Here is a 26,927-nt window from a genome sequence, read left to right as displayed (position 1 = left end):
CTAATTAAAAAGGGATAAATTGAGACATAATTATACCACAAAACCAATGGTGATATTTCTCACGACAAAGCATTCAGGCAGTAAAACTAAAGTCATGACTTTACAGAATACAGATCACACACACACACACACACACACACACACACACACACACACACAATAATTTTCTGACCTTTGTTCAGCAATTTTGTTATTTCCCCACATTATTAATATAATAGTCACTTATGAAAGCTCACTCCACAATCCTTTGTCAGCTTGTTGCTGCACCAGAACGCTGCACAAAACAGCATTTTCATCACTAACCCAAGTTTAAGTCAGCGAATAATGTATTTCTATTTAATCTAATGATGACACGTAATTCACCCTATTGAGATATCCCATAATCCCTTGCTGCAATCTAAATAACAGAGAGACCACATGACAACAATTGCAAATGAACATTATACTACCAAAATGTACATTTTTATGCCTTTCACAACTTGCTAAAAGAAATGTTCCAAATAATCCATGTCTGCTACATTTAACCTGCATAGAACGTCCTCATAGGCGCAAACCGAATTTCAGACATATATATTACTCTGGGGAGGAAAAAAAAAAACAGGACAAACGGTGTTCGAGCAAACTTCACTTTCGCCAGAACGACATGAAGAGGAAACGATCGCAGCTCACAGCAACTCCCATTGAAAATAACAGAGAAACAAACTGAGCTTCTCTCATGTTTACATTAAAACAAACAGTAACAACGTCTAAAAACCCAGAGAATATATACATGAGCGTTTTAGGTACAATATACAAAGAGTTTTATGTTGCTATGTTAATGCTGTTGTCCGTGTGCAGCAGTTAAATTGAAGCTTTAACTGACCGTTTCAATGCATTTCCCAATGTTACTGACATCTCGCAGAGCGGCGACCTCAATGAGATTTTACGGGATTTGAAACCTCAAAAAAGGGTGAAGCAAGATGGCGGCTGCCTGGCAACAGCCATGGAGCTGTATACAGCTCCATGGCAACAGATCAATAGAGTGCCGCTTCCGCCACCTAGTGGATTAAATCGCTCATACGTCACGCGAACAAAGCTTCAGAAAACTAACGTTAGTGGCTCAGAAGCTAGTAGGTTTGCCATGGTTGGTCCACAGGGTCCACACACCAGTGTTTAATTACCGAAAAAGTATCATTTTATTCACCAACAATCAACTTTGGAATAATTTTTATTGCAATTCCCGAGAGGAGACTTTGGAAAGAGAATCAACTTTTAGAAGTGTTCCTGAACTCTACACAGAGGTGAGCAATTGTAAAGAATAAATTAAAATATGCTATTTTACTCATAATTAGCTTTGCATGCTAACAATGGTAATTATGATAGATAATAGTTAGATAGATAATAGTTCCTGTAACTGTTAATATAATATACACATTTAACTATTAATACTGCGATTTACTGCTTTTGATAAAGATGATGACCGTGTTTGGGGTTTTATTTTTAATTAATTAATTTGTGCATTTGTTTTGTGCAATGTTTGAACTACACAGAGGTAAGCTGTAGTTCTTGAAACAGTTTTTAAATATAATATACAGATAAATTGTGACTATTAATACTGCAAATTATTGCTTTTGACAAAGCTGATGACCATTCTTGGGGTATTATTTTTAATTAATTAATTTATTTGTGCATTTGTTTGTTGTTGTCTTTGTTCCTGTAACAGTTTGTAAATATAATATACAGATTATCTGTGACTATTAATACCATAAATTACTGCTTTTGATAAAGATGACGTGTTTGTGGTTTTATTTTATTTAATTTGCATTTGTTTTGTGTAATATTTACAAACACAGAGGTAAGCCATTATTTCCTGTAAGGGTTTGTAAATTTAATATACAGATAAACTGTGAATATTAATACTGCAAATTACTCCTTTTGATAAAGATAATGGCCGTGTTTCAGGTTTATTTTATTTTTTGTGCATTTGTTTTGTGTAATGTTCGGTTTTGGCTTTTGATGCAGATTACACATTTGTATTGTTTGTTGGATGTATTAATAATTACACAGTGGATAAAATAAAAAATACATCCACCATGTTATATTTATCACATTTGTATCATAACGATTCCAAAAACGTACAGTTTCATTCTATCTATTATGTAATTCTATCCAGAGTAGAGACTTATGTAATTATCGGATAAAATCAGTAAAAAGAATCATGACAAAGACCAGTTTCTCTTTGTATGTCAACAAAAATTAAGATTTTCCAATTTGGATAAACAGTTATGTAAATTATTGGTTGAGCAAATTCCATTAAAAAAAAATGACTAGTTTTTAATGTTTGGTCTGCAAACAGCAAACAAGGTCAACGTCCACTGGATTCTACAACATATGACGTATTTCACCAAATAACATGATAACGAAGCAAAATAGATGAATATGATTGGAGTATTTTTAAATTTTGACCTCAGTCTGACCTTTAATTGACCCCAACTGGACTGTAGACGCCTTTTCCACACATCTATCATATATTTTTGTTTCTGTGAAGATGTAATCATGACAGTGATAATTAGTGGTGGGTCGATGCCCCGTTTTCAACTGTCTGAAGAACTGTGACGTCTAATTGGTGTTTTGGTTTCTAATCTGTGTTTGTTTTAATTTGAACCTTCGTATTTGAAGATTTTATTGTGGTGAATACTGTGTAATTCTCTCATCTCAAAGTTCTACATGAATAAAATAATAATTATTAATGTTGTTTCAGGAATTTCAGAATTTGAGGATGGATCTTAATGAGGAGCTTCAACAAGCTATGGACAGAATTTCTCGGGGGGAGGACAATTTCCCCGACCTTGACATTGAGGGGATGATGATGGGACAGGAGCACACAGCTCCTCCACCTGCACCTCATTCACCCGCTACACCTGTTCTCCCTCCAGCTCATCATCCACCTGCACCTCCTTCACCTGCTCTCCCTCCAGTTCCTCCTCCACCTGCACGACTTGTTTTCCCTCCAATTCCTCCTTCACCTCCTCTCCCTCCACTCAAATCAAAACCATCAAACACTGAGGTGATTTATGTCACAATCAAGAGGCCTATCATGTCCCTGATCCCCATCCATTCCAACCCACCTGCACCCCCTGGGATCTCTGCGACCCCTATGCCCTCTAGGACCTCTGTGACCCCTGTGCCCTCTGTGACCCCTGGGACGTCTGTCTCTGCCGTCCCTCAGTCCACTGCAGAGGCCCAGGTGCCATATGTTAAAAAACCACCAAACGCCTTCATGATCTTCATGAAGGAGCAGCGGGCCAGCGTTGTGGCGCAGCATGGTGTCTCTGACTGCGCCAAAGTTAACAAGATCCTGGGAGAGATGGTGAGTGTACACGCTCCTGCACATGCACAGGCTTGTAGTTGTTTCAGTGAGTGTGTTAACTGACGGTGTGTTGTCATCTGTTTGCAGTGGAATTCAATGACTGATGAGGACAAAGACAAATATTTTGTTCTCTCGAGGATAGAGGCCAAACGGCACAGAGAGGAGCATCCTGACTGGGTACCCAACAGCAAAAAGGTGAGCAAGCAGTCAGATCACACATGTTGTATGTTCACATCCCTCACACACATGTGAGCTTTGTTTTTAGCACCTGACATCTGAATCTTTTTTCTTTCTTTCTTCACAGAGAAGAAAGTCCTGAGTTGTCACCCCATCCTGGATCTTCAAGGACCAAAGCCCAGACCAAAACAAACAAAAAAAAAAAAACTGTAAATCTGTAAATATGTTGGAATTCACGTTTTTTACTCTTTGTAAAATAAAATGTTTTACATATATTAATTTTGTGGCTTTTTCTGAGAGCAAACAGTTCTTAGGCTTAGACAGAGACTGAGGATTCTCTTGGTTCTTTCTCTAATCAGCACAAACTGAATATGAGAAGAAGAGCCAGTCTGAAAAATGTGTTTATAGATTTTAAAACAAATATTAAAGACTTCGAGCACCCTGCACCCCTTGGAACCAAAGCTGTCTCAGACAAACAGCATCCAGTGACTCAAAACAGTCCATCATGTAATCTGTCTAAATTTGAAATCAGCATCTGAATTTGTCCTGTAAGACAGTTAGGACAAAACCGTTTGTCAAATACACCAGAATAAATGAGTCTATGACAAGTTCTCACTCCACTGGACTTTGGCATTTTTTTTGGTGAAGCAGCTGTGATTTTCTTTGGTAATAACGACGATTGACAGGATTAGAATAAAGATATCAGAGGGACAGCACAGGTAGGACGGTTTGGAGACAAAGTTAGAGAAGTGAGACTGAGATGGTTTGGACATGTGCAGAGGAAGGACCCAGGCTACATGGAGAAACGGATGCTGAGAATGGAGCCACCAGGAAGGAGGAGAAGAAGAAGGCCACAGAGGTTTATGTAAGGCAGGGAATAATGGGCTTGTTATACCCCAAACGATTTCAGTCACCTGATTGTGACCCCACGGGGGCGGAATCAGGTTTAGACCCAACTTGTATAATGATTGACAGTAAAGGACAAAGTTTTTTTATTATTATTTTGGGGGGAAATGTTTAAAAATCAAAGTCACAGGCGAAGGTAAGATTTTGGTTATTAAGAGATTAATTACAGCACAATAATATGTGCTGGTCAGTTTTCTGACCTATAGATGTGTTCATAGCTGCTGGGAAAGGTGTCAATCATTATATATTATGTATCTTAACTGTAAGGTTGCATCACATCAACACAATGCACACATTTTATTATAAACCTCATTCTTACTGCATTTTCTGGTAGTAACATTATATTTAAAGTTCTTCAGGGTGAAAATATTTTAATTTCAAATGTTCTTCCCTCTGCATAAATCAGCTCTGTTCCAGGACTAAAAAGAATTTGTCATCTGCAGTCAAACTTTAGTTCCTGGAGCTGCTTCTCTCTGTTAATAAAATGTTTCATTCACAGCAAATAATTACAGTTTTCATTTTCACCTCGATTTTTCCCCAATAACTCAAATTCCAATAAAGTTGGTACATTGTGTGAAATGTAAATAAAAACAGAATACAATGATTTGCAAATCCTCTTCAACCTATATTCAAATGAATACACCACAAATACAAGATATTTAATGTTCAAACTGATAGACTTTTTGTTTTTGTACAAGTATTTGCTCATTTTGAAATGGATGCCTGCAACACATTTCAAAAAAGCTGGGACAGTGGTAACAAAAGACTGGGAAAGTTGATGACTGCTGAAAGAACACCTGTTTGGAACATTCCACAGGTGAACAGGTTAATTGGAAACAGGTGAGTGTCCTGATTGGGTATAAAAGGAGCATCCCCAAAAGTCTCAGCCGTTCACAAGCAAAGATGGGGCGAGGATCACCACTTTGTGAACAACTGCATGAAAAAAATAGCCCAACAGTTTAAGAACAATATTTCTCAATGTTCAGTTGCAAGGAATTTAGGGATTCCATAATCTACAGTCCATAATATAATCAGAAGATTCAGAGAATCTGGAGAACTTTCTACAAGTTAGCAGCAAGGCAGAAAACCAACACTGAATGCCCGTGACCTTCGATCCCTCAGGTGGTACTGCACTAAAAACCAACATCACTGTGTAAAGGATCTTACTGCGTGAGCTCAGGAACACTTCAGAAAACCACTGTCAGTTAACAGTTCGTCACTACATCTACAAGTGCAAGTTAAAACTCTATCATGCAAAGTGAAAACCATACATCAACAACATCCAGAAACGCCTCCGCCTTCTCTGGGCCCGAGCTCATTTGAAATGGACAGATGCAAAGTGGAAAAGTGTGCTGTGGTCTGATGAGTCCATATTTCAAATTGTTTTTGGAAATCATGGACGTCATGTCCTCCGGACAAAAGATGAACAAGACCACCCAGATTGTTACCAGTGCAAAGTTCAAAAGCCAGCATCTGTGATGGTATGGGGTATGTTAGTGCCCATAACATGGGCAACGTACACATCTGTGATGGCACCATCAATGCTGAAAGGTACATCCAGCTTTTGGAGCAAGACATGCTGCCATCCAAGCAACATCTTTTTCAGGGACGTCCCTGCTTATTTCAGCAAGACAATGCCAAGCCACATTCTGCACGTGCTCAAACAGCGTGGCTTCATAGTAAAATAGTCCGGGTACTAGACTGGCCTGCCTGCAGTCCAGACCTGTCGCCCATTGAAAATGTGTGTTGCATTATGAAGCGCAAAATACGACAACAGAGATGCCGGACTCGAACAACTGAAGTCGTACATCAAGCAAGAATGGGAAAGAATTCCACCTACAAAGCTTCAACAACCTGTGTCCTCAGTTCCCAAACGCTTATTGAGTGTTGTTAGAAGGAAAGGTGATGTAACACAGTGGTAAACATACCACTGTCCCAGCTTTTTTGAAACGTGTTGCAGGCATCCATTTCAAAATGAGCAAATATTTGCACAAAAACAGTCTATCAGTTTGAACATTAAATATCTTGTCTTTGTGGTGTAGTCAGTTGAATATAGGTTGAAGAAGATTTGCAAATCCTCTTCAACGTATTCTGTTTTTATTTACATTTTACACAACATTTGAATTTCATTGGCATTGGGATTGTAAATTACTATGATGTTCAAAAGTACAAAATAGCTTTTTTAAATCTTGGTTTACTTTTGCTTTCAGCAAGATCTTTGGTGAAAACAGTGACAATGTTTACAACTTTTTTGTTTCTTCATCTCAGCATGATTATTCAAAATCTATGAGGGAGATTTAAATCCTGCTATAAATCATACCAAGGCTGCAAATAAATAAATAAATAAATATTTTGTCATTCATCTGGTAATCTAAGTGACAATAAGCATTTTGATGTCAAACAGCAAAGCCATAAAAATATATAAATAAATTCCCTCAATTCATCAGGTGCAGTGTGATGACTGAGGAAAGTGGTTCCATCTGCTCTCAGAAATCAAATGGTTTCAGGACCACGGACAGCTCTGCTTCATGTTCATGGTTTTCTTTCAGGTTGGAATAGAAACCATCAGTTTATCAAGTTAGCGTCAGTATGCATTTAAATGTGTTCCAACACTTAATTTCACTGTTTTCATTTCATTTCAGAATGTCGGAAACACGTGATTTGAAGCTGAGTTTTAATTTGAGCGTCAAACTGTCCCCGTGTGGACTCACTGACAGCCAGCGCAAGCAGTTCACTCAGTGTTGCCAGATTGATGGTTTATAGTTTTATTTTGTGGGTAAAAAAAGGATCAGGCGAGAGAACAAATTTGGGCTGGGTTAGGATCTGCTTGGTGGAGGTTTTTAAATACATTTAATGCTAATTTTAAGTAAAATGTAAGAAAGCATAAACTCTTTTCAATCCAGACACAAGAACATGTCACTCAGTCTCAGACACTCTGCTGCAGTCAGTTGAACCACTTTCCCCAGCCTGCAGACTTTTTTCAGGTTTTCCTCTGCGGACCAACAGCACACAGCAGCTCAATAAGATGCAATATTGGGCTAAAAAAATTGATAGAAAGGAGTGGGAGACTGACAGTGATTTCAAGCCATAGATAATTCCATCAACAGATGACAACATGTGGGCCTGGGTTTGAATCCCTCTCATTTATTCACCCTTTATTTAATCTCAGCCCTCATTTACAATGATGCTGAGAGTCAAAACAAAGCAAGAACAGACAATATACATGTGCATATAAAAATAACATAACTATAAATACTAATGCAATCAGATGATTTAAAAAAATCTAAGTAATTACAAGCTTTGTGATTAGTTCATCAAAATTAATTCCATTTAATCGCATGTGTATGTATAGTTTTTGTTTTTTCCAAAATATCACACCTCAAATTGCAAAACACACAAAAAAGGCTCTCAGAAACACAAAAACAAAGAAGGAAGAAAATATTTCTTAAAAATGATTACAGAATTCTGCAAAATTGTGGCATCATGAACATACTGATCATGACTTATTGCTGCACTACAAAATGCATTTAGAAAAAAAATGGCACTTCATTTGAGGTGATGTCATTTGTGAGGAAGCAATTTTCACTTTGGATGGCAGAGTTGTTTTTTTGTTGTGATTTTGGAATACAGCTGTAATCAAAATAATCTGAGGTAAAGTTAGAGGATCTGAGGGGATGGATTTTTTTCTGTAACATACGTCACAGAGGTGTCAAAACAAAGGGTGTCAGTCATAAATTCTATAAATCAGAAGAATAACTGTAAATCACTCATAGAATTGTGGGATGTTGGAGATGTTGAACATTAAATATGAAAACCATGAAAATGTCAAAGATATTGAAAAAGTGATTTGGCACAACAGGCATAGAAATGAAGCATTTTCATGGAGAGACTTTTTAGGCATGAGGCCATGTGAGCTTATTGTGTTTGTACATGATCCCACAATTGGTTTTAGAAATAAAATTCATGATAATTTGCCAAATATTATTAAAAATGCATAAACACCTTGTTCTCCTCAGGAATTTGGCCCAATTTTTTAATAATTAATTCTGATGGCTTTTATAAAAGCCAGGCATTTCCTGGTTTGAAAATTTTGACCAATCAGGAGGCAGCATTTTCTGGCTTGTTCACCCCCAAAAAAACAAACAAAAACATGGCATCTGACATGACCAACGTGATTGAAGAAATCAAATGTTTTATTCACTTTGAGTTTGTTAATGACATTAAATTGAACTTATTTAATGCAACAGCGTGGGCCAAAGCTTTGTCCTGTGCCGAGATTTTGGACCAATTTGTTGGCGTAAAGGCCCAAATTGCAACGGACTTTCTGACACTTATTGACTCGAGTACTACTAGCAGTACCACAGTGTGTATGAGCACCGAAATTCCAATACCAAACCAAGCCCGTTTTCATCGGGAATGCTACCAAAAATTCACTGATAAACGAAAGCTTGAACAAGCAGAGAGAAAGCGGAAGAAAGTGGAGGATGAAGAAAAAAAAAAAAACTGTACTAGAAGGTGGGCTTTCTTGTAATTAATCAAAGTTATTTTGTGTACTTGCATGCTTGACTGATGTAAATGAAACTGATCATGTGATAACGCCATGTCATGAACTGATTGATTCCAATAACTCGAATGCATCACATTCCATAATATCATGATGTAGGGGAGACCAGGGCCAATGAAATGTTTTACATTTATATCTGAAACACTGCTGCCTGCATTTTGAGGGACAAATTTTGTTCAGTAAAGCCAGTTTTTTAAAATCTTTATTACAGCCTTACTTTAAAACCAAAAGAAATGAGACCTGTGCCAGTGCAAATCTGTGACAACATGGAACCTGCACTATTCCATGCAGATGAAGATGCAAATAATCCAATTAATTATTCTGATGATGAGGAGGCAGGGGAGGAAGATTTTGATGAAGAGGGCACAGTAAATAATGGGTTGGGCTTAATTGCACCTTGCGTAATGTTTGCATATTCAGTTGATCAATCTAAGAAGAGCTACAAGTATACTGTATTATAGTCTGCTAATAATGTGTTCTTCCAGATATCAGTTGTGTTGCAAAACATGTATGTTAATGGCACTGCATATTTTTATCTGTAATTGTAGTGCATGAATAGCCCCGCATACAAAGTAAATGAACATAAAGCATGCAATGCCATGAATGGTCAGTTGATAAACTAAACTTTTTAAAATAAAATTTTATTTCATACTTGTTAGTTTGTTGTAGTGTTTACTCAGAAAAATAATTTTGGGTGAAGGACAGGCCTACAAAACCTGTTGCAGTTTAATTTTAAATTTCATCAAATACATGTATAACAAAAATATTAATGGATGAAATTTTAATGTTTGTGGGCAGTATTCTGTTCCAATACATATTTTCTACAGAAGTGTGATAAATGAAAAGCAAAACAATTTAATATCAGTTAGAACTTATTTGCAGTATACGCTGCTCTTTCCCTTTTAAAGGAATTGTAGAAATGGTATCTTTACTAATTAGTGGATTATCTCATTAATAGGACAGAGGATTTTGGAGAACAATGGTGTTTTTTCTTAAGTGTCAACCATATAATCAATTAATAATGTTAGTGTGTCTACTATGGTGATAGCTGAATAGGTCAAACTATTTTCATTATATGTTTTAGTCTTTAGTGAATTATTAATTATCCTGCCTCCCCATGTTGAAGGTGACCGTGCTTACTTACCACTTACACGTCTGGATTATGACATCAGTACAGAAAATGACATCACTGTCACAGCAGCGCTACCACCAGACCCAAGTCAGTGGGCTGTAGTGCTCCTCCAGGTCAGGCGAGGACACTGAAGCAAATTTTCAGTACCCAAAATATGATTAAGCACAAATTGTGGGTACTGAAAATTTGCTTCAGTGTCCTCGCCTGACCTGGAGGAGCACTACAGCCCAGTGAAGGTTTGCCAAACAGCAATTTTGAGGCTGTCCAAATAGAAGGACTGAAGGGCTGCAGTTCAAACAGCTCTAGTTCAGAGCGCAGACAAAATGAAATCCTTAATTATAAGATCCAGGGTTACTCCCCACCAAAAAACAAAACAAAACAAACAATCAAACAAAAAAACCCAAAACCAAAACAGAACCCATAAAAACTGTAATAAATCCTACAAAGGTCCAAACAAATTCCTTGAAATTTGCTGGACTTAAACTTCAGTCTGTGTACGATCATTCCCGAAAGTTCCAGTTATCTTAGTTCGTTTGCATAAAAGTCATGTTCTTTCCAAAATATGCTCCAAATGGTATGATTTGTTAGTGAAATAGGGCCCCAGGCCTGTTATGTCATGGAAAAACATGATGTTTAAGCAAAGCAACTAAGATAACTGAAACCTTTGGGAATGATCATACACAGACTGAAGTTTAAGTCCAGCAAATTTCAAGGAATTTGCTTGGACCTTTGTAGGATTGATTACAATTTTTATGGGTTCTGTTTTTTTTGGGGGGGGGGGGGGGGATTACCCTGGAGAATAAATCCGTAAGTAATTCAGACGGATAGTTTCTTGCACTAAATACATTTTTAAAAATGTTATTCTGCTGCTCTAATGACATGTATGTATAATTGTCAAAGATTAGAGCCTTCCAGTCTGCATGCCTTCTCTATAAAAACAATGCGATTTAAGACCACTGTATTCATTTTTAAAATTCAACATTTAATTCAAATTAATACATAGATAAAACCATAAAACATTTGGTTTCAATTAAATGCTCTTACAATTCCCAGGTTGGAATGTTATGGTCTTCTTGTCGTATCATGTGAGCAGACAAGGAAAACCAGCCTTTTTGCTCTTTATGTTTGTCTATCTGTTATGGAAAGAGAAATGATTTTATTAGACTTAAATGTGGACAGTCTGTTCACGTAATCTACAGCTTGCGTGTATGCACCTGTGATTTAACATTCTTGATTTCACCTCCAAGACTTTGAGAAAAACTTTCACCAGCAGCACATCTGCAGCACAGAAGCACAATAATCCAAATAAAAATTTAACACTTTTCAGCTCAAATTGGGCTACGTGCATATTCAGCTATGGTTATGTCACATGCTTTTATAAATAGCTGCAACAATTTACACACACACACACACACAGTTGTATGTAAAGGTTTGGGCACTCCTGATAATTTTCATGATTTTCCTTTGTAAATCATCGTTTTTTTGGATCAGCAATTTCATATAGCAGACAAACACAGTGATATTTGAGAAATGAAATTAAGTTTATAGTATTTAGAGAAAGTGTGCAATAATTCTTTAAACAAGATTAGGCAGGTGCAGAAATTTGGGCACCCCAACAGAAAAAAAAAAAAAAAAAAAGATACACCAATATTTAGTAGATCCTCCTTTTGCAGAAATAACAGCCTCTAAACGCTTCCTATAGCTTCCAATGAGAGTCTGGATTCTGGTTGAAGGTATTTTGGACCATTCTTCTTTACAAAACATTTCCAATTCAGTCAGGATTGTTGGTTTCCGAGCATGGACAGCCCGCTTAAAATCACACTACAGATTTTCAATGATATTCAGGTCTGGGGACTGAGGTGGCCAATCCAGAACGTTGTACTTGTTCCTCTGCATGAATGCCTTAGTAGATTTTGAGCAGTGTTTAGGGTCGTCTTGTTGAAAGATCCAGCCCCGGCACAACTTCCAACTTTGCCACTGATTCATGAACATTGTTCTCAAGAATCTGCTGATACTGACTGGAATCCATGTGACCCTCAACTTTAACAAGATTCCCAGTACCTGCACTGGCCACACAGCATGATGGAACCAAATCCAAATTTTACTGCAGGTAGCAAGTGTTTTTCTTGAAATGCTGTGTTCTTTTTCAGCCATGCATACAGCCCCTTGTTATGTCCAAGTAATTCAATTTTAATTTCATCAGTCCACAGCACCTTATTCCAAAATGAAGCTGGTTTGTCCAAATGTGCTTTAGCATACCTCAAGCAACTCTGTTTGTGGCGTGTTCGCAGAAAAGTCTTCCTCTGCATTACAGCATCATCAGCAAAGTGTGCTGTATAGTTGAACGATGCACAGAGACACTATCTGCAGCAAGATCATGTTGTAGGTCTTTGGTGCACGTTTGTGGGTTGACTATGACTGTTCTCACCATCCCTCACTTCAGCTTATCTGAGATTTTTCTTGGCCTGCCACTTCAGGCCTTAACTGGTACTGTGCCTGTGGTCTTCCATTTCCTCACTATGTTCCTCACAGTGGATACTGACAGCTGAAATCTCTGAGATAGCTTTTTGTATCCTTCCCTTAAACCATGATGTTGAACAATCTTTGTTTTCAGGTCATTTGAGAGTTGTTTAGAGGCTCCCATGTTGCCACTCATTAGAAGAGATGCAAAGAGGGGAAACATTTGTAAATGGCCACCTTAAATATCCTTTCTCATGATTGGATTCACCTGTGTAAGGAGGTCAAGGGTCAATGAGCTTACCAAACCAATTTTGTGTTCCAGTAATTAGTGCTAAATATATTCAAATCAATAAAATGACAAGGATGCCCAAATTTATGCACCGTCCAAGTTTCTTTAAATAATTATTGCACTTTCTGTAAATACTAGAAACTTAATTTCACTTCTCAAATATCAGTGTGTTCGTCTGCTATATGATCTATATGATATATTTAACTGAAATTTCTGATCCAAACAACCAATGATTTATAAAGGAAAATCATGAAAATTATCAGGGGTGCCCAAATCTTTGTATACAACTGTGTGTGTGTGTGTGTGTGTGTGTGTGTATATATATTACATTATGGGTGCAACGGTTCTCAATCTAAAACCGAACAGTACAGTTCGCTATGAACCGGAATTTTTCAGTCTTGCCATTGACACAAATTTCTTACTGCAAAAGAATGGATTTGTGTACTATTTGCTCGCGCCTGTAGAAAACCCCTCCCCACAAGCAAATTGTACTATTTGCTCGCGTCTGCAGAAAACCCCTCCCCGCAAGCGAATTATCCAATCACTGCTCTGCTCCACCCCCCTGTAACTGAACTGACACAGTTGAGTTATGTGAAGAAAAAACCAAGGCGAGCGGGAGGAGAGAGAGAAAAGTCTGAAGAAGCACCGTCTTCATTTAAATCTGCTGTGTGGGGACATTTCGGTTTCGCTGTTGAATACAATGACAAAGAAGAGAAAAAAGTGGACAGAAGTAAGACTGTATGTGAGCATTGCTTGACTCGTATCCCGTACGCTAATGGAAACACTACAAACATGTCCATGCATCTCCATCGTCACCACCCAGACATATCGCTTTCTGAAAGCAGTGCAGCCACGCAGGTAACTAAACCAGGGAAAGGGCAAACGTGTATCTGAGATGTTTTTCGACGGTCATATAGCAGCAATTCAGAGAAGCACAAGAAAATAACCCGTGCAGTGGGGATGTTCATTGCGAAAGATTTGCAGCCTTTTTCAGTGGTTGGAGACGAGGGATTTCGTCACTTAATGAAAACGCTCGACCCCCGTTATGTTGTTCCCTCCCGCACTCATTTCTTCGAAACTGTAATTCCTGCCATATATGAAACAACGCGACAAAGTGTAGATGACTTGGCAAAAACGCAAAACTTCGAGGGCGACAGACAGTTACCTCACTGTCATGGTTCACTACATGTCAGAGTCAGACTGGAAAATGAAAAGCGCAGTCCTGCAAACTCGACCAATCCATGAAAGCCACACAAGCGCCAATTTATCTCACGAGTTGAAAAAGGTAGTGACTGAGTGGAAGCTGGAGCGGACAAATATGACAAATCCAGTCACCACCGACAATGCCTCTAACATAGAGAATGCAGTCCGTGAAACAGAGGGGATGGGACCACAGATAGGCTGCTTTGCACATACAGTCAACCTGGCTGCCAAGAAGGCAGTGTCACTCAACGCCGTGTCCCGCCTGCTAGGGAAAGTGAGGAAAGTTGTTACTTTCTTTCACAAAAGCACAACAGCGAATCATGCACTGACAGTGAAACAGGAGATGCTAGAGTTGAAACCACAAAAGTTAATCCACGATGTAACAACTAGGTGGAACACGAGGTCTATTAGAAAAGAAACCGACCTTTTTATTTTTTCAAAAACTATATGGATTTGAATCACATGTGATTGCGTCAGACAAGCTTGAACCCTCGTGCGCATGCGTGAGTTTTTCCACGCCTGTCGGTTGCGTCATTCGCCTGTGACCAGGCTTTGAGTGAGGAGTGGTCCACCCCCTCGGCGGATTTTCATTGTCAGGAAATGGCGGAATGATTTGGGCTTTTTTTCCATCAGAATTTTTTCAGGAACTGTTAGAGAGACTGGCAGCTGGAAACCATTAGAAAAATTTATCTGGCTTTCGGTGAAAATTTTACGGGCTTCACAGAGAATAAGGACTGTTACTACAGCTTTAAGGACAGCTTTAAGGACGCTCGGCGCACCGTGCTCCATGCCACCATCGAGAGCCACAAACCACCGGATCATTTCTAAACGGATGGCTCTGTGGATCTGAGACCATCGTGTGCACTTTCTCTGGTTATCACAAGAGCTGGACATCAACAATTTTCCGGCAGATTTCACTTTTAACAAGAGATTTTGTCATGGAAAGCCGAGCGGAGGCTTTGCGCGTCACAACCGATTTGCCGAGGGGGCTGGACCACTCCTCACTCAAAGCCTGCTCACAGGCAAATGACGCAACCGACAGGCGTGGAAAAACTCACGCATGTGCACGAGTGTTCAAGCTTGTCTGATGCAATCACACGTGATTCAAATCGATATGGTTTTTGAAAAAAATAGTAAGGTCAGATACTTTTCAAATAGACCTCGTACAATTCATGATATGCTGGAACGGTATGTAGAACAGCAGCCTGCCATCTACGCTGCATTACTTGACAAAAGTCTGAAGAGTGTCAACAAGGACATAGCAATGCTGAGTGATGATGAACAAAAAATGGCAGAACAACTAATCAAACTACTGAACCCACTGAAGACGGGACAGCTCTCATGAGCAGTGAAACAACCCCCACCACATCCATGATCCTCCCTCTGAAGGAAATGATTCTCACATTCATGGCACCAGAAGACAAGGACCTCCGAACAATCCAAGAAGCCAAAGCAGCCATCAAACAGGACCTGGAAAACAGGTACACAGACCCCGATCTCCAAAACTACCTCCTAAAAGCCACAGCACTGGATCCCAGGTTTAAGTCTCTACCTCTCCTTGATGAACCCTCCCATATCAGAGTCTACAGGGATCTCACCACAGACATCCTGGAGCATGAACCACAGGTAGTCATGTTTTGTTTGGGATTTTATGATTGCAAAAATTGGATTGTTTTTATTGACAAAAATGCATGTGAATGACTGTTATTGAAACAATGTTATCATTATTTTTGCAGAGTCAAGCAGAGGTACACCCGTCCACACAGGAACGAAATCCATCCTCTCCACCCAAGAAGAAGACAGCCATGGCAGAACTGTTTGGAGAGGTGTTTAAAACAACAGAACAGGTCAGGCCCCTTTTCTCCACTGCAGGGGACATTGTTAGTGCAAGCCGCTCACGCCTTTCCACAGAGAATGGGGACAAGCTGATATTCTTACAGAAGAATCTCACCATAGAAGAGAATGCTGATAGCTAATTGATGCACTTTACAGCAGCCTCAGCCTGCCCTGTTGCACTTCACTTTTGTAATATAGCCTATATGGAAGTATTATGTTTATTTAAAATAGGCCAAGTGTGACTGTGTGTTATGTTTATTTAAAATAGGCTAAGTGTGAGTCAAGGCTGAGGAAATTTCTCATTTGAAAGTGTTATGTTTACATTTTATACAGTACATGTTTTGTAATGTACAACAGTCATAGCCTACTTGAGTGTTATACCAGTGTAAGAGGAGTCAAGGCTGAGAGGAAATTTTACACTTGAAATTTTATGTTTAACTTACACTTTATACAGTACTTTTTTTTTACCACAGTCATAGCCTACTGGAATTTGTGTGATACAAAAAGTTGTATTTATTTTTGCCTATGAGCAAAATAAAGGGAGTTAAAATAGTATTTTTTTTAATTTTTTTTTTAGGAAAAATGCATACTGAAACCGAATCGAAACTGTGACCCAAAAACTGAGATACGAACCGAACTAACTGACCGGCTAACTGAACCGTTGCACCCCTAATATATATATATATATATATATATATATATATATATATATATATATATATATATATATATATATATATATATAAATATATATATATATATATATATAAAATACACACACACAAAATAACGTATAAATCTCAAGGGCTTCCAAAACTAGTCTCATAGTTTAAAGAACAGATATGTAATCCACAGAATCAGAGATTTGAAGTTATACTGTGCTTGAACCAGTCCAACACCATCTTTTAATCAGCTCAGCTCTTTGCATCACAGTAGTTAGAATCATATGATATGCCAGAAGGTGTTCACAACCTTTTTGTTTTGGGTCTGTGGTTCCCTGCAGAATTATAAAGTCTCTGACTAGAAAATCTGTGTGAACAGTGACTCATTTTAATGACATTTATTAGCTGTGATGTTTTCGGCATGTAATGAAGCCACAGGTTTCATAGATTTCAGGGGGTTAAAACATGTTTTGTTTTTCTTTTAAACATTCAAAGCTCTGCCAACTCAAACTATGGTATCACACTTGTCCTTTTGGAAATCGTTGTCAGGCATCACATGGTCACAGGTACAATTATCCCCTGATTTCAAAATTTCATTTGGACAGGTCACTGGTAATTTTTTCCACACATTGAAAGATACTCATTCAAATAAATTTATGGACTGGTTACAGTCTTGATATTAGTGTCAAAATATTTCCAACATACAAAAACCATAAAAAAATATGAAATCAATGTCCTATTACTGAAATACAGTGAGGTGACACTTTAACAGGGTCAAACGTCAACATTTAGAGTTAGTTTCAGGAAGATGTTCCATCACACTGAATTCATAGTAGGGATACGTGAATAACCTATCCCAACATTTGGCCTCAGTGGTTACTAAAACTTCAGTAGTATGGGGAATGAAGGTATTTCCATGGTAACACTTTAGGTCCGCATAAAGTGTTCAGCCTATAGACACCCTCGCTTTGCAGCCAAGCACACACTTCATAGTTCCCATATTGTGACACCAAGTTTTAATGATGTTAATTTCATACAAAATGATACACAATAAGCACATGTAACTATTTTCAATATTATCTAGTTGAGTTACTCACATTCTGTCCCCACCACCGGTGTGTGGCAGTGGCTCCTGTAAAGGCAGCAGCACAGACACCCCTGGACTTCTTTTTCCAGCTGAGAATGGCATAATCAAAAACACCTGTGAGTTACACGTAATCAGTAAGACAGACAGATGGACATGTTGTGTTGACTCATCAGACCGGCTGTATATGGTCTAACAGCAGAGGGAGGGATGGGGGAGACTCCAGTTGAAATGCTCTGCTTTTGTTGCTCAATAAGCTCCAGCAGGCGACTCCTGGCAGCTGCACTCTGCCTGTTCAACTCAAGCAGGCGCTGTTCCACACTGAGGGCATTGGGCAAAGCCACCTGAGCCAGACGACAGAGAGAGAGAGACATCCTGTGAGAATGTGGATATTCAACCCTTAAATTACTGGAGTGTCCTGGTGACTCACTCACACAGACTGAAATGTTTCACTTACACAAGAAATCTAATTTCCTGTCATCTGAACCGTGACACACCTCATACTTTGAATTGTGACCATTCTGTACTTTCTAATTACCTGAGCTAAAAATAGTTTATCCATTTTCATCAATTATCCACTATATAGCAGCGCAACCAGGGCCAAAAGTCATCTTTAAAATAGTTATAATTTCAACATGAAACCAGTCAGCACTGGTGTAAGTCCCTTCAGCTTCTCCCTTGTTTTTCACTCGGGTTTGCAATGGCAAATCTGAGGTGAATTTGCACAGGTTTTACACCGGATGCCCTTCCTGACGCAACTCCACATTACATGGAGAATGAGCAGGGGTGGGTTTGAACCAGGAACCTTCAACACTAGAAAAAAGCACACAAACCGCTTGCCACCTCCTCTACATTAAAGTGCACTTGATGGTTGGCCTTTAATAGTTACATACGAACATCTGCAGGATTTGACCCTTAGGTCGATCCAGCCCCAAATTGAAGTGATTCAATTCAGAAGACTAGTTATTTGTCTGATTTATATCCAACCTGAGTTTTTTCACAAAGGTCACAGATCAGATGTGAACCATACTGAGAGCCACAAATGCAGAAGAACTAAGATCTACGGTATATAAAGTTCTGAGGCCCGTTCTTGCTGGTGCGTAGCTCGAGTCCGTAGCATGAAGGAGATGAGAGCCAACAAATTCCCCTGGACAGGACGCCAGACCAACACAGGTTATATCCCCAGCCAAGGCCTGGCTAGTCCCCACCTCCTCCACTAGGGGGGAAAAGGAGGCCGTACTCAGGAGCAAGTTACTCCATTTCATTGGCTGAGAGCTCTTTGCACTGAGCGCTTCTGACTGGCTCACAAAGACACAAGCTATTTATAGCACTGGCTGGTTCCCCCCTCCTCTGTGCTCATTTTTAGGTTTGTTTATTTTTTGCCACATAATATTTTATTCATAAATAGTTATTAGCCCAAATGTTGTGTTTCGGTTTAGTTTTGTTTGTTTTTTTCCCCCAGTGACACACAACGTTACAGCAGAACAGCAAAAAAAATAAATAAATGTCCCCACTTCCTGTTTGTGATGTCACTCTCAAAGCCAGGCAGATTTCTGCAGGGTTTTGCCAGTGTGTGCATGCCTCCTTTTCTGCTCTAGCGGAGCAGGCAGGAACCAGCCACAGGCAAGGCCAGTACCCACGCCGAGCTGGGTGGACTGCAACAATGCAGATGACCTGTCTTGTCCAAGGACACAAACAGGTACGTGACGGGGAATCCAACCCGGGTCCACGTATTGGGAGCCCAACTCCTAATTGACTGAGCTACATGTTCCATCAGTGGTGCTAATATATTAAAATAACAAAAATCTGATTTGGCATGTTCACACAACATAGAACATACCTGAGGCATATGTGGGGGGGGGGCTGATTCAGGTTACCTCAACCGATAATGTGAACATAACCTAATATTTTACTAATCAAATTGCAACCATGTGGGTTCAGACCTGACCCAAGATGATGGTTTGCCATACTCTCTTCAATCAATCAATCAATCAATTTTTTTATATAGCGCCAAATCACAACAAACAGTTGCCCCAAGGCGCTTTATATTGTAAGGCAAGGCCATACAATAATTATGTAAAACCCCAACGGTCAAAACGACCCCCTGTGAGCAAGCACTTGGCTACAGTGGGAAGGAAAAACTCCCTTTTAACAGGAAGAAACCTCCAGCAGAACCAGGCTCAGGGAGGGGCAGTCTTCTGCTGGGACTGGTTGGGGCTGAGGGAGAGAACCAGGAAAAAGACATGCTGTGGAGGGGAGCAGAGATCGATCACTAATGATTAAATGCAGAGTGGTGCATACAGAGCAAAAAGAGAAAGAAACAGTGCATCATGGGAACCCCCCAGCAGTCTACGTCTATAGCAGCATAACTAAGGGATGGTTCAGGGTCACCTGATCCAGCCCTAACTATAAACTTTAGCAAAAAGGAAAGTTTTAAGCCTAATCTTAAACGTAGAGAGGGTGTCTGTCTCCCTGATCTGAATTGGGAGCTGGTTCCACAGGAGAGGAGCCTGAAAGCTGAAGGCTCTGCCTCCCATTCTACTCTTACAAACCCTAGGAACTACAAGTAAGCCTGCAGTCTGAGAGCGAAGCGCTCTATTGGGGTGATATGGTACTACGAGGTCCCTAAGATAAGATGGGACCTGATTATTCAAAACCTTATAAGTAAGAAGAAGAATTTTAAATTCTATTCTAGAATTAACAGGAAGCCAATGAAGAGAGGCCAATATGGGTGAGATATGCTCTCTCCTTCTAGTCCTCGTCAGTACTCTAGCTGCAGCATTTTGAATTAACTGAAGGCTTTTTAGGGAACTTTTAGGACAACCTGATAATAATGAATTACAATAGTCCAGCCTAGAGGAAATAAATGCATGAATTAGTTTTTCAGCATCACTCTGATCTCTTGTGGTTAACTCCTCTGAGCATCAACGCCACAAAACTTTGGTCACTATCTAATGAACTTTGATGATAACTGTTTGCATCCACTTATTAAAAAAATTAAACAACTATATTGGGATATTTAATTTTTTTGGCCGTTACATAATAAGTCATGAATCTTTCTCTGGAAAATATATTTTATCTTTGATGTTAGATTTTTATGTTTTGATTTTAAATGAGAAGTGTTCTTTGCAAACTTAACATGCTGCAGAAATGAAAGCAAGCCAAGATAGCACTATGCAAATGTTTTAGGCACATTATACACACTTTTTTTTTTTATAAATAATGAAGACCTGAATATCACATGGCAGCACGGTGGCTTGGTGGTTAACATGTTTGTCTGTCTATGTGTGTTGGCCCTGCAAAAGACTGGTGGTCTGTCGAGTCTGCAAATGGTAAATGGACTGCATTTATATAGCGCTTTTTCCATCTGCATCAGACTTTACAATAATGCCTCACATTCACCCCGATGTCAGGGTGCTGCCATACAAGGTGCTCACTACACACCGGGAGCAATAGGGGATTAAAGGCCTTGCCAAGGCCTTAGTGATTTTCCAGTCAGGCGGGGATTTGAACCCATGATCTTCTGGACTCAAGCTCAACACCTTAACCACTAGACCATCACCACCCCAGGTCTGCACCCTGCCTCTTCCTCAATGACTGCTGGGATAGGCTCCATCAGCCTATTATTTGGACTAAGCGGGTACAGAATATCATATTAAATATAAAGAAAATCTGCAATCACTTGAAACCTTAAAAAATATATATATATTTAGGTGCTAAAACTATATAATATTTACAGAGTCACGTGGTCACTTAAAATGCATTTGACTTGCATTAATCAGGATTTTACAGTCACTACATTAGTGAGAGATCAACTGCAACAGTCTGTGCAGCAACACACTGGTCAATGCATCAAGAAAGAAAGTCTCTTAAATTTGACAGTGATGTTTGAAGCATCATAACTGATTAGTTTCTTCAAAGAAATAGAAAATGTCATGTTGTTGGAACAGTAATGTTTAGATATTTATAATTATGTGATTTTTTTTGTTTGTTTTATTTACCTATGATGAGAGTTGTTGTTGTTGGTGGTGGACATTCGGCTGCTTTTTAAGGCCAAAAACAACAAAGTCTACATTTTAAATAAAATTCTACAATCCCCCCCTTTTTTGGTCTGTACAACCGAGTATATTTCATAAGGTGATGTATGTGTTGCATGTTGCTTGTCCATATGGACTGAGCGCATTACTGAGATGTGCATCTCACCTGAGGTGCTGACACTATGGCTCCTTCAGAAGATTGAGTAAGATGGGTGCTTCCACCTGTGCTATTGGATGCCGACATCGTCCTCTCTCCAACACTTTGTGGTATTATTCCCTCCATGTTACTGGACGTCGACGTCATCCTCCCTCCAACATTTTGAAGTGTTATTCTCTCCATGCTGCTGGGTGTCGACCTCTCTCCAACACTTTGAGGTATTATTCTCTCCATGTTACTGGATGTCGACCTCTCTCCAACACTTTGAGGTATTATTCTCTCCATGTTACTGGATGTCGACCTCTCTCCAACACTTTGAGGTATTATTCTCTCCATGTTACTGGATGTCGACCTCTCTCCAACACTTTGAGGTATTATTCTCTCCATGTTACTGGATGTCGACCTCTCTCCAACACTTTGAGGTATTATTCTCTCCATGTTACTGGATGTCAACCTCTCTTCAACACTTTGAGGTATTATTCTCTCCATGTTACTGGACACTACTGACACCACCCTCTCTCCATCACTTTGGGGTATTATTCTTTCTGTGCTACTGGAGTTCAACCTTCTCTGATCCACACTACTGGCTGAAGATCCCCTGACCCGTAAGCCAAAGTCTGTTGCCTGTTGGCAAAGTTGTACCCTGAGCAGTTCGTTTTGTCTGCTCAAATTAGCAACTTCAGCTATCAAGGACTCATGACAGAATTGTGACTTGACAGGATCAGAGGTCAATGATAATGACGAAGTGCAAGGCAAGCTGAGGAGGCTAGAAGCCGAACTGTGGGTCTGGGTATCGTCACAAGAACCCAACACCTTTCCAGACAGGAGCTCATGGTGCAATGACATGGGTTGTCTGACTGGAAGGCAAAAATAAATAACTAAAGTTTGTTATGAGTATTGGTAAATACTGCGCACCCCCCCCCCCCGCCTCCAATAACACTTAGGATCTTTTTTCTGTCTAAAACAATACAAATACTGAGCAGTTACGGTTCATGCTTCAGAATAAGAAGTTCATGGTCATACTGCTTTCACCAAAGCCCAGTTCCTTTCTCTGTTGAGTTAAAATTTTCTCAGAGTGTCCACGTAGGTTTGTTACCACCATGTAAACAAATACATTATGATAAAATGTTCAATAGGCAAGATTGGCACTGCAACCACTGTAAAGACATTCAACAAGTTTGAAACTACAAGGAGACTGGTATAGTGCTAAAATGTCAACCCCATAAAAAAAAAAAAGAGCGTGTGCTTATTTCTCACTTACAGGGTTTTTGAAATCAAAGCAAATTATGAATATGATTTTACAACCTCAATTCCAATGAAGTTGGGACGTTGTGTGAAATGTAAATAAAATGATTTGCAAATCCTTTTTAACCTATATTAAATTAAATACACCACAAAGACAAGATATTTCATGTTCAAACTGATAAAGTTTATTGTTTTTGTGCAAATATCTGCTCATTTTGAAATGGATGCCTGCAACATGTTTAAAAAAAACTGGGACAAGGGAAACAATGCTCAAAGAACACCTGTTTGGAACATTCCACAGGTGAACAGGTTAATTGGAAACAGGTGAGTGTCATGATTGGGTATAAAAGGAGCATCCAGAAAAGGCTCAGCCGTTCACAAGCAAATATGGGGTGAGGATCACCACTTTGTGAACCACTGTGTGAAAAAAAAATAGTCTAACAGTTTAAGAACAATGTTTCTCAACATTCAATTGCAAGGAATTTAGGGATTCCATCATCTACAGTCCATAATATAATCAGAAGATTCAGAGAATCTGGAGAACTTTCTACACATAAGTGGCAAGGCTGAAAACCAACACTGAATGCCACGTGACCTTCGATCCCTCAGGCGGCACTGCATTAAAAACCGACATCATTGCGTAAAGGATCTTACCACGTGAGCTCAGGAACACTTCAGAAAACCATTGTCAGTTAATACAGTTCGTCACTACATCTACAAGTGCAAGTTAAAACTCTACCATGCAAAGCGAAAGCCATACATCAACAACATCCAGAAACACCACCGCCTTCTCTGGGCCTGAGCTCATTTGAAATGGACAAACGCAAAGCGGAAAAGTGTGCTGTGGTCTGATGACTCCACATTTCAAATTGTTTTTGGAAATCATGACGTTGTATTCTCCAGACAAAAGAGGAAAAAGACTATCCAGATTGTTACCAGCACAAAGTTCAAAAGCCAGCATCTGTGATGGTATGGGAATGTGTTAGTTAGTGCCCATGGCATAGGGCAACTTACACATCTGTGATGGCACCATTAATGCTGAAAGGTACATCCAGGTTTTGGAGCAAGACATGCTGCCATCCAAGCAACGTCTTTTTCAGGGACATCCCTGCTTATTTCAGCAAGACAATGCCAAGCCACATTCTGCATGTGTTACAACAGTGTGGCTTCGTAGTAAAAGAGTACGGGTACTAGACTGGCCTGCCTGCAGTCCAGACCTGTCGCCCATTGAAAATGTGTGGCGCATTATGAAGCGCAAAATATGACAACGGAGATGGCGGACTGTTGAACAACTGAAGACGTACATCAAGCAAGAATGGGAAAGAATTCCACCTACAAAGCTTCAACAATTAGTGTCCTCAGTTCCCAAATGCTTATTGAGTGTTGTTAGAAGGAAAGGTGATGTAACACAGTGGTAAACATACCAATGTCCCAGCTTTTTTGAAAGGTGTTACAGGCATCCATTTCAAAATGAGCAAATATTTGCACAATAACAATAAAGTTTATCAGTTTCAACATTAAATATCTTGTCTTTGTGGTGTATTCAATTGAATAAAGGTTGAAGAGGATTTGAAAATCATTGTATTCTGTTTTATTTTCATTTTACACAACATCCCAACTTCATTTGCATTGTGGTTGTAAGTGGAAACTGCCAGCTTTGAGGAGGGCTCCATCTATATCAGATGAATGGTGTATGAACTACATTTCATTCTATGTGGCAGAGCATTTTTAAGGGGATTCCTATGCAGTTCAGTGGAACTGGATAAACATTACCACAACTTAATTTGATATTTGCCTTCATTATCCTGTGTTACATACAGATAAATGAGGAAAACATTCCTTTTTGTGCCAAACAGTCTAAAGGACACTATGAGGACTGAAAGCAGACCTTGTGTTTGCAAAGTATCTCACTCAGAGATGTATGGGCTGAGAACCTGTAAAATCATGTAAACACCAATGTTGCACCATACTAATCGTATGAATAAAAACACACTGTACAAACCTGCAGCTTCGATGGCAGACTCCTGAGATGGGCTAACAGATTTTCCTTGTAGATCCAGTCCATTCATCGCCAACACCACTGTGTCCAACTTTTGCTTCAGTTCTGCCTGCTGCTGCAATCCTGCCTGACAAGATCCACAATGATTTCAACCCATTCAAAATTAAGCAAAGGAATTAGAACCATCCAAAGTTAATCTCATAATGCCATTGTAGCTTATACCCAACCAACTGCAATTGCATAACTCGGTCAGTTATCACATGACAGAAAAAACAGATTGGTAGATACCTAGCTTTTGTTACTACAGTGATCATGAAACAATTATCAATAGTTAACATAATTCTATTGTTCATTCATGCTAAACTCAGTTGCACCTGCAAGATGGCAATGTCTTGTCTCAGAGTCATGATCTCCGCTGTAAGAGCATCAATCAGCCCTCGTTGCTCACTCAGCTCCTCCTGCAATTTTCTCTTCTCCTGAGCATCTCTCTGTGCTTCCTCTTCCCTCTAACAGAAAAGGTGCAGAACATTCCATCATCATACATAGGACAGAGGTTATGTGACTGCCCTTTTTTGTTGGCACAAGTCCTTCACTGGACTGTAAAGGGGGGCCCTTTGGACTGCATCAACAACAGGGGTAATTACACTGCTCTCTGCAATGGGCAAGATACTTGCAAACACCATTCTCAGTAGGATTTAGTGCCAACTGTGACTATCAACAGCACTCTTGTAGCAAATGTTAATTTTCATAAAGTGCTTGATTTAGTTGTTAAGGATGTGTTGTGGGGTAGCACGGTGGCTTAGTGGTTAGCGCTGTTGCCTCACAGCAAGAAGGTTGTGGGTTCAATTCCCGTGGCCTTTCTGTGTGGAGTTTGCATGTTCTCCCCATGTTTGCGTGGGTTTCCTCTGGGTGCTCCAGTTTCCTCCCACATCCAAAGACATGCGGGTTAGGTGGATTGGACTCTTTATAACTGTCCGTAGGTGTGTGTGTGGGTGTGTCTGAGTTTGTTTGTCTTTTTGTGGCCCTGCGACAGACTGGCGTCCTGTCCTGGGTGTACCCCGCCTAGCGCTCTATGACTGCTGAGATAGGCTCCAGCTCCCCGCGACCCTTAATTGGACTAAGTGGTAGAAGATGAATGAATGAATGGATGTGTTGTGGGGTATCCTAAGAATTAATGGGCTCCCCAATAAGCTGCTGGAAATCATCACTAGCTGATACACAGACAATGTCAGTGCCATGGAGAGTCTCTGACCTCTTCACAGTGAGTTCTGGCATTTGTCAAGGATCTGTTCCATCTCCTACTTTGATCAATGCTTACATGGACTGGGTGGTGAGTAAGGTCATGCCGAATGATGGCTGCCTGTATCAGTGAGAAAAGCTTCACTGATCTTGACTTTTCAAAAGATGCTGTAAAATTTTTCAAATGATCAACTGATGCCTTGACTGCAGCGCTTCAAAAGCTGAGTAATGTGTCAGAGGCCCTGAGTTTGCAATTGTTCTCGATTCCCGCTAAGATCCAAGATTTCACTGACTTCCTGGTCTCAGCCATCAGAAGTGTATATGCGGTGTAAGTGTCAAACTTGCTTAAAAAAAAAAAATCACTTAACAGTAGTATTCATATCTGTGGAAGCTCAGCCTATGAGGTTTTTGACAAAAATCTGATAAGAGCTTTCTTATGGCACTCCTCATGACATGTCAACAAATGTCCAACAAGGACTAGCTAATAATGTACAATGATAAAACATACTCACCCATTCCAGAACCAAGCACCTGTCCAATCTGCTATTACAGAATACTTGGGGGGGGGTGTCTCTGTTGTAATACATT

General features: G+C 39.6%; 1 protein-coding gene across 2 annotated transcripts in view; it reads right to left on the bottom strand.

Moving 5' to 3' along the window:
• The window catches only part of spice1 (spindle and centriole associated protein 1), a 55,911-nt gene that overhangs the window by 13,036 nt on the left and 15,948 nt on the right, over positions 1 to 26,927 (bottom strand). Inside the window, exons 11-17 of one of the 2 annotated variants that reach the window (XM_034169319.1) lie at positions 25,475 to 25,606; positions 25,104 to 25,227; positions 21,866 to 22,713; positions 17,841 to 18,006; positions 17,676 to 17,754; positions 11,343 to 11,406; positions 11,173 to 11,261 (exon numbers count right to left, since the gene is read on the bottom strand). In XM_034169319.1, the coding sequence (XP_034025210.1) occupies positions 11,173 to 11,261; positions 11,343 to 11,406; positions 17,676 to 17,754; positions 17,841 to 18,006; positions 21,866 to 22,713; positions 25,104 to 25,227; positions 25,475 to 25,606 (1,502 nt within the window). Of the gene's footprint in view, positions 1 to 11,089; positions 11,262 to 11,342; positions 11,407 to 17,675; positions 17,755 to 17,840; positions 18,007 to 21,865; positions 22,714 to 25,103; positions 25,228 to 25,474; positions 25,607 to 26,927 lie in introns of those variants that run through there. The other variant, XM_034169324.1, reaches the window with a different exon arrangement.

The sequence above is a fragment of the Thalassophryne amazonica genome, chromosome 1, assembly GCF_902500255.1.
Source record: "Thalassophryne amazonica chromosome 1, fThaAma1.1, whole genome shotgun sequence".
Classification (NCBI taxonomy): Eukaryota; Metazoa; Chordata; class Actinopteri; order Batrachoidiformes; family Batrachoididae; genus Thalassophryne; species Thalassophryne amazonica.
Note: the sequence above shows the minus strand (reverse complement) of the source record. Positions and strands in the feature narration are given on the sequence as shown.